The sequence below is a fragment of the Miscanthus floridulus genome, unplaced genomic scaffold (assembly GCF_019320115.1).
Source record: "Miscanthus floridulus cultivar M001 unplaced genomic scaffold, ASM1932011v1 fs_435_2_3, whole genome shotgun sequence".
NCBI lineage: Eukaryota > Viridiplantae > Streptophyta > Magnoliopsida > Poales > Poaceae > Miscanthus > Miscanthus floridulus.
This window is the reverse complement of record NW_027096760.1, coordinates 111,320-120,000: the sequence shown is the minus strand read 5'-3', so window position 1 is coordinate 120,000 and position 8,681 is coordinate 111,320. Positions and strand designations below refer to the sequence as shown.

General features: G+C 43.8%; 1 protein-coding gene across 5 annotated transcripts; it reads right to left on the bottom strand.

The window, feature by feature from the left end:
* Nucleotides 1-4,910: 4,910 nt before the first annotated feature.
* LOC136531782 (glycolipid transfer protein 1-like) lies at nt 4,911-7,007 on the bottom strand. Of its 5 annotated transcripts, none has more exons than XM_066524427.1 (7): nt 6,942-7,007; nt 6,254-6,384; nt 6,095-6,150; nt 5,870-6,000; nt 5,614-5,749; nt 5,291-5,422; nt 4,911-5,195 (listed from the first exon to the last, which is right to left on the bottom strand). In XM_066524427.1, the coding sequence occupies exons 2-7, from the start codon at nt 6,375-6,377 to the stop codon at nt 5,160-5,162; spliced, it is 615 nt and encodes a 204-aa protein (XP_066380524.1). In that variant the 5' UTR covers nt 6,378-6,384; nt 6,942-7,007; the 3' UTR covers nt 4,911-5,159. The 5 variants fall into 5 exon arrangements, with proteins under 5 accessions (XP_066380524.1, XP_066380521.1, XP_066380522.1 ...); XM_066524424.1 differs by lacking the exon at nt 6,942-7,007 and adding an exon at nt 6,464-6,914; XM_066524425.1 differs by lacking the exon at nt 6,942-7,007 and adding an exon at nt 6,735-6,914 and having other exon boundaries at nt 6,254-6,636.
* Between the last annotated feature and the right edge of the window lie 1,674 nt (nt 7,008-8,681).

Below are 8,681 nucleotides of genomic sequence, written 5' to 3'. Positions count from 1 at the left end.
CAGCGACAGCTTGTGCCATTAGCACCATGGCACGGGCTGACTCACGGTGAGTAGCCATCAGTTCTGCCATCATCTCCACGTGAGTCATCGGCGGTGGCGGCGGCGGAAAAGGAGGAGCCAGAAGTGGAGCCTCATGGCTCTCCCCATTGCCATGCTCATTAGCCCAGCCACTCTCGCCTTGGCCCTCGTCGAGACCGAGGCATGCACCGGCACTGGTGCTCCCACGTCCGGACCTCAGATTCATCTATAAGAGATAGGAACCAACCACTTAGGACAACCTCCTGGATCAGAAACAAGGGATTAGAGGATGATAAGACATTTATTAAAGCATTCATTTTCTTATCCTGTCAATTTACTAATCCAAATTATACGTGTAGGGGGGCTTTAGTTTTAAGCAAGATGCTACTATCATGATGCATGTATTGGCCTGCACGCTCACTCAAGCTGGAATATAGCGGCATTCGCAAATTTTTGGCACATCTCACACTCACTTTCCATATGCTAAGTGATTTCTTACGCAATGTAAGTCAGTGTACCTATAGAAAACTGATTAGATAAACCAGTGTCGCTATCCTAGATAGACCATATTGCTAGGGCTTATACTTATTTACACAACTTTAGCGCATCCTATTTTTCGCAAAACTTCTGTTGGTCAAATTTTTAAGTTTTGGAAAAGAGTGATGACCTCGTAACCCATTATTGGCTCTTGTACCAACTGTGGCAGAACTGTCCAAAATAACACACTTACAGAGGCGCTCATCTTCCACCAGACACTAAGCACCCCGAAAGCAAGCTACAGTGAGCGGTATCCGTCAGGCACACCCCAAGGGAGAACCTAAAAGATCAACATTTTTCCCCAAGAATCCAATAATGAGAACGAGTTACAATACTTAATGAATTTCATACATCCAGAGTTCATAGAAATTCATTATTACATTGCCAATTGTCAGAGTGCGGAATATTAAACAACAAAATTAAAAATAAACATCTAGCGATAACGAACGAGGATCCGTCTGTGCCCCCAGAAGAATCCTCCACACAATTGTACTTCTCAAGCATTACCTGCAACAGGGGTAAATAAACTCTTAATACATAATGTACTCGCAAGACTTATTCGACTAGTGGGAATAATTTCCCGACTCCAATGAACATGATAAGCTTTATGGTTTGATGGTTTTCTTTTTGACAGAAAGCAATACTATTAGTGAGTCCTTACTTATGATATTATTAATAGCCGTATTAATTTATTATCTATCCATTCTATGTAAGCACATGTTCTACTTTCAAGCAAGAGTTGAGCAATCAGTTCCATTTCATCACCTTCCATCTTTCAGTTCTTACTACGATGCTAGAGTTAAGACAAGCCGTACCGACTCAGCGGTGATTCATGAATCAATGTCCCTAGCTGGGTACCTCGAAAACACACACTCCACTTGTACCCTAAACACAAGCAGGACCAACCCATCACCCTCCTATCAAGGGGTCTATGTCCCCATCCAAACTTAGACTCCAAGCCTCCGCTTCTAAGTCCTCGACTTAGTACAGTGCAAGGACCTCCACCATCCCAGCCTCCAATCAGTCGGTTCGAAAAGAGCCGAAACCCATGACAAGAGAGCAACAAATCTTCCCTACGCCCATACCCAAGTATGTGCTCGGGATAATAGATCTGTGACTTGCCTAGCGTCCATTGCAATGACCAGTCCTTAACTGACACAGACAGGGAAAAAGTGTAACTGAGATATGCCCTGTTGGCCGTAGGACACAGCCCCTTACACCCACCAGTACCCAAACCATATCCATGCTCGGTCACCATTTTTCTTTCCACCATTTTATCATGAGTAATCATAATTATCACCTATTATGAGTAACGGTAGGTTACTCACGCTACCAAAATCCTGAGCATAGCAGCTACTTGACCTGTACTAGTAGGACTCATAGGTAGATATATTTATGCATGTGGTTTCCATAAAATACCTGTAACGTAAATGCAAATCATATATATATATACAGTGATCATTAAAAATAGGGGTTATGCATCGGGGCTTGCCTTGGGCAGGCGGAGGGTCAGCAAAGTCAGCACCAAAAGGCTCCAGGGCTCCCTCCTGCATGAGGATCTCCTCCTTGTACTCCTCAACGACCTTGTCATATTCTTGTTCGTCCACGGGCACAAACTCTACCAACTTGTGATCTACATGCATGAAATGATGATGAAACACTTAGTAATATGGCAACAGCAACTCTTAAGATGAAAATACATCTATCAAGTTACTAAGCTAGTCCTATCAACTAAGGTGCTAAGTTACCTACTGTTACCACTAACAAGTATGAAGCATGCCGACGACGGCGGCTCCATCCTACGCCGCGGTGGCATGGCGCCAGTTAGCGCAAGCGTCGCATCGAGGCGGATGCACTGGCAATACAGACAGGGCAAGGCCAAGCATGGCAAGGCCACATGCGGGCATGACCAAGTTTGGCCAAGCACTCATAGCACTGCACAGGTGAGGGCGAGGCGGCAGGGCGGCAGGCAGACGTGATGGCGGTGCAGGTCCACACGGTTGTGCGCGTGTGTGTACGTGCGTGGCGTGCCAGGGCACAGCAACGACGATGTGGTAGGGCCGCCCAGCACGGTGGCCCATGCATGGTGCATGCATTGGGCAGCAGGCATGGCGACGACGAGTGCCGGCACGGTGATCGCGCCCAGACGCTACAATTGGCCGGGAAAAGTGATTTGCACGCTTTTTAAAGCTGCCCAAAACCCCTACTCGATGATCCAGTTGCGAAACCTACCATTTTACGCTCGAGATGGTATATCAAGCTACTAAAACAAACCCTTAAATCATGCCACTACCCAACCCGATCCTCCTATAAAAATTATCGAACTCGGCTTTGTCGACCCATTTTCAGACTTAAGAAAAGTGACTAAGTTTCGATCGGTTTTACGTCAACTTTGATTTCCAGGCTACCAATTAAGCTAGCTAGTGACTCCCATTCTTGACCGCGAGTATTTCACCGTCACCTCCAAAGTTTGTACTACGAACTTTATTAAAGTTTCGCATATGTGTTCTATAGCATTTTCGTTCAGTAAAAATTCGTTTAGAACACTAAGTGATACAACACGACATAAAATATAACATTCGTTTTGTGTTTTCCGATGAACGTTTCAAGTTATGTATATTGCTTGACACTCTATAATTCATGCATGCACACATAAGTATGATGCTCATGCAGTGTTTTAGCAAAAAGCTATACAGTGTAACACCAAGGGTGTTATAGCTTGCAACCCCAAGTATAGTGCTAGCGCAAAATTTGCTTCGCCATCTTATTGACTAATCATTTGTCTTAGTGTTGTTGTAGAAATTTTTAATAGGCTATTCATCCTCCTCTAGCCATTAGGACCTTTTAGCTCTACACTTGGTCCCATAAATGATTTTTCCCCACGCTGGCATGCTATGGACAGGGTCTTCTTAGGGGCTGATTGGTAGCCCGGAGCGGGCTGTCCTCGCACGGTTTACCTGGGTGGCCTCGTTCCAGCGTCGTGTTTGGTTTCCCTCCTCGCATCTTTCGCCTACTCGGTCTTGTACCTCTACCCCCCCTCCATCCCGCACACCTCCGTCCTCTTGATTTCCACTTCTCTCTTGATGTAGGACGACTCGATGCTTGGCGCGAATGCTTTGGGCGAGTGCAGGAGATGCCCCCGTCTCGGCGAGCGCGGGTGTCGGCTAGGGTTACCGCCCCCATTTCGTGCCTCTCCTTCCTCCATTGATCTGGTGCGCCTTTCCTCTTGCTCCCCGTCGATCTCGGTTGACCGCCGAAGTCGACCTTGACCGACGGATTCATGTGGTCCTCCAGTGCCGTGATAGTAGACCTCACCTGCGCCTCTCACCTCTCCCTCTCTGTGTGGTGCTTTTGTTGATTTATGTGCGGATTTTGTTTGAGTTGTGCCATGTTTCTAGGGTTCTTGTTCTTACATACTCAGATCTATGACCTGTTATTCCTGATCTACTTGTTCCTTGTTGTTTCCCTCTGGTTCCACGCTCAGATCTAGAGTACACTAACTTTTTTATCTAAATATGTGGTACGCTGTAAGTGCATGATCCCTATCTGAATTTTTGCTTGCTCCTCGGCTAGAGTGCTCGATTGCAGGGGATGGATGTGTCCCAAGGCTTCATGGCTTTTTTGACACTCGGTTCCAACTATTTTCTTTGTAATTGTCTTTGATATTCTTGTTAAGCCTATGATGATAACTAAACTGCCATGTGTACTGGATTACAAAAACATGATGACCTTAAGCTTGTGAGGTACTGGAACTCTAGTCTAGTTCTTATTGGTTTTCATGTTTGTTTCTTACCATTGCTATGTTGCCTTTTGTGTTTCTTATGCTCCAAGCTCAAGGTCAATCGAGGAAAAACTGTTATATGAGGCCAATCTGTTAACCACTTATGAAGATGAAAAAGTTCTTGAGAAGCCTACTACCACTCTCATTGCCAAACCATCTTGGCTGTTTCTTCTTTGCATGGTTCAGTCTTTCATGTTGCTGATGCTCATCTTTTACATTATTAAACGTTGGAAGAACTGCCTGTGATGATTAACCTATAACCATGTACTCATCAATTTACGTCATGTTTTATACGAAGGATCCAACATTATTGATGGAGGTGATCACATTGAGGAGATGGTGATTGTGGTTTATTCTTGAACAAAAAATACAGGAGGAACAAAATGTTTGAACACCTATAACAAAATCATGCAAATTATAGGAACAAAAAATTGTACGCTTGTAACAAAACATTGTGGATAGCACAACAAACATCATAAAAAATGATGGAGAGATGTTATCAGCCCAAAACATTGTGTTTGCATTTGTATAAATAATTAATAGAACAAAAATGTGGTTTTTTATGCGGCTATAATAAAACAACCAAGGGAGTTTGATAGGAGGACTTGGTTTTGTATGTCACGGCATCTGGTTACGGACTCTATTACTGTGGAGGATGAAACAACCACGATCTAATGCAAACAAAAAACAGAGGTGAAGAGAATTTATGGATAACAAGGAGTGTATAACAGGTGTTACACTTAACACTCAGAACCCACGATACAAATTCTCAACAGGTGCTTGTTTCTGTGTAAGTTTAGCACAGAACATGAATGATAAACGATTAGGATGCCTTAAGATCGTCCATGCCCACACTGGCCTGCAAAGTAGACACAGGTGTATATGATAAAACTTCACCTTCAGAAAATGTTGGGTTGGTTACACAAAATGTAGAGTAATTTGGGCTGAACTTACCAGAAACTTGTGGTTTTCTGCAAGCAAAGGGGAGAATGTTGCGCAGAACTTGTCAATATCAGCGTTGATGTCGCCTGAACCACTGATGATCTCCATGAACTTCTTCCTGTCTGGTGCAAGCTTTATGGCAACCTGAGATTATGTGGCATTAGATTTTGTAAAGTGCCTCTCACCAGCTAATGGCACAACAAGTTGTTACTGAAGTTTTCAGGCGTTAAAACAAAATTAACATACATCATCAGTAGTAGTTACTGGAGAGTTGATAGATTATGAGAAGGTATGATAAATTCATCCGGAGCTTAGAAGTTAGTAAGGAGTAGTACCGAAAAGCTCGAACTCGCCAGCCAGCCATGCCATTTCTTCAGTTTTTTGCTGTAAGCGTCACTGCAAGCTTGTGACATCTGCCAATCTGGATGTTGTACCAAATTGTGGAACAGTGCAACCAAGAAGTCCATGGCTCTGTCGACAAACAAATGCAGAAAACAGTTCAATACTGATATGTGCTGTGCTGATGAATGAAACACTGAAATACGATCTCCAAAAACATGCTGAAATACGCAAATTTTGGGGAGTTATTACCTTGTCAGCCAGAGGAGGCCATTAGTACAGCTGCTAGAGCTTTTGGCTGTCTTGGCGCTGACTTCTACTTTCACCAAGCTGTGCAAGTGCTCATACTTTGTAGGATCCGACGCATATTTTGTCTCCAGCCTCTGCACAAGATCAAGAATGTGGCATCATAAACTGCAGTAGCAGCCAGTCAGATGCACATATATGAAACTTGCAACGGGAACGGATTCGCCTTACCGTGATATTGCCTCCTATGTCCGTCTTGACGATCGACATGGCTGACCCAAACTTCTCTGCAATAATGATCCAAGAATCAGAACGCCATTTCTCTAACCACATCAAGGTACTAGTAATGCTCATCGGTGATGAGCTCCATGCAAAACATCTCTCGTTTACCTAGCACTGGAAGGATTTGCTTGCATACTTGGAGAAACGGCTTGGTCAGAATCACGCCACTCTCCGACTTGACATGCTTCATGCCCTCAAGGGAGGGTGTGAACACGGTCCCCTCCATCTGCATTTTATTTCTGCATGACGACGTTGGTTACACAAATGAATTAGAAAGATAACCAGGAACAGGCATTGCGCCAACTGCCAATCGATCACCTCGGTTCACCAGAAAGAGGAACAAGACAGAAGACACGATTATCACGCTAACTTCATCGAAGCGGCTAGACGATCAATGAAATGATTGACACTAGTACTGAAAGATCATCAGACCACACGTAATGTTCCACGCTGAATACTGAATCTCATGACAATAAAACTACCAAGGGAATCTGAAAAACAAAATCCTCAGTACTATATCCTTAATGAACCAACAGGCTTGCTACTACTTTGACTTGCTCCTAACCAACCAAGTAAACAGAAATCATACCAACAATTTCTGCAAAAGATTGGCATTTAGCAACACCGATCCCAGAGCCTCATTGCCTTGATAGAAGTAATTAGCATACGTGTAGCCTCCTCCAAATATTCAGTGCAATGCAAATTTACAAAGTGCACTCACCTACTCAGGACTCAGATGGACGACAGAAGAGAAGAGAAAAGAATGGGGAGGAAGCTTTGGGTGCAGAAAGAAGACCTCAGAAATGGAGGAGACGTGTGTCTGGGTGGCCGAAGTGGGACCTGTCGTGGGAGCCGATGAACTGGGCCGGGCCTCATGGTGGTATATATATTACAGTATCTCTCATCGGCCCTCTCGTTTGAAACATGGGCTGATGGCCTGATGGGCATGGGCAGCAGAGTTGTTTGCCACCTCGATCATATTGCAGGACGGCACGTCGCCGATCATGCTTGTACAACGACTGTAGTAAGGGATTTTTCAGTACAGTATCCCGTATACTTAGTTACTCGTCTAATCCTGTTACTGCCTGAAGTGAAGGCCCTGATTAAATACTCAGACCTACATAGGTCGATCACAAAACCCTGAAAGCCCTGATTAAATACTAACTTGCATGGTATTAAAAAGAGGGAGGAGCAGGCTAAACCAGAGGATCCAAGGGCCCGCCCAGCCTCAGAAAGGCAGCTGGGACCTCTAAGGCTCTAATAAGCTTCTGAAGCAAGATGCATGCATGATTATCATCTCGTTCATAATCTTCATGGGAACAATAATCACATCAGTACTTTGGGATTTCTTTTCAGCAAAAAAGGAGATCATGGCATCAAACAGCATCATTACTGTTCATCATTAACTCTCCCAGATTCTTCCTGACCTGACCCTACTACAGAGACTTAGAAGTAAATTAACCAATAATTAAGCATCAACATGCTCTGACATGGCGAGCACTCGCTAGTCGCTGCATGTGTTGATCTCTTTCATGGGCCAATCACAGGTCGCAGCAGGAGGGCTACGATTGATGGTCAATTGGTGATGGCAAAGTAGTGGTTGCCCAAATCAGGCAGCAGCTGCGCCGATCTAGACCAACACCGACAGTGTGCCTGTGTGGTACAATCATTGTGGAAGAGATTGCCGTAATTTGTCCTCTTGCTAATCTAAAAATTATAAGGCGCAAAAAAATCCATGCAGTGGCTAGCTCCAAAACATGTAAATAATTTGAACGTGTAGGGAAGTGCCCTGTCTTGAAACCCCCCCACCAAATTAATTATCTCGAGATTTCTATGGTACAATTACAAATGATTAAGCCGAGGGGCGATGGGTTGGATCTGAAAAGGCTACATATTGAACAGGAAATCTAGAATATCAGTATATAGTTTATAACTTTTTCCACTAACTGCAGTTAATGCTTCCGACTCAACTCTTCTATATTCTTAAATGTCACTTGAAATTTTCAGTCATACAATCTATCTTCGGGGCACCAAGTAATCTCCTTCCATCCATCCCACACTATCTAGGCCTTGTTAAGATGCCATCCAAATTCCAAGTTTTTTCACTCTCTCTCCATCACATCAATTTTTAGCCGCTTGCATGGAGTATTAAATGTAGGTAAAAAAAATAACTAATTACACAGTTTAGTTGGAAATCACGAGATGAATCTTTTGAGCCTAGTTGGTCCACGATTAGACAATATTTACCAAATAAGACGAAAGTGGTACTATTCATCGGGTTCACTTTTTTTGCAAAGTGAACGAGGCCCTAGTACCCATCTTCTGAAATTAGGATTATTGTTCTCCCTCGCATGTGAAATTATGATTATTTTCCTCCCTCTCATGTCCCATACCCTTGCAGTCCCGATCAAGCTAACATGCAACCAAACAACAACACTCCAACAAAGTAGGTCCATATATACCCTCTGTTCTGTGACGGTGCATTATTGAGTCAATTTATTCTTGATTATTTGCTTCTCCGCGACTAAAAAACGCT

What these genes read in the sequence shown, in the direction of transcription:
- LOC136531782 (XM_066524427.1), bottom strand. Translation starts at nt 6,377, where the DNA reads ATGCAGATGGAGGGGACCGTGTTCACACCCTCCCTTGAGGGCATGAAG. An exon ending in GCAAATCCTTCCAGTGCTAG is followed by an intron (nt 6,151 to 6,253) that starts GTAAACGAGAGA and finishes TCATTATTGCAG; the next exon opens with AGAAGTTTGGGTCAGCCATG. An exon ending in GGCCTCCTCTGGCTGACAAG is followed by an intron (nt 5,750 to 5,869) that starts GTAATAACTCCC and finishes GTTTGTCGACAG; the next exon opens with AGCCATGGACTTCTTGGTTG.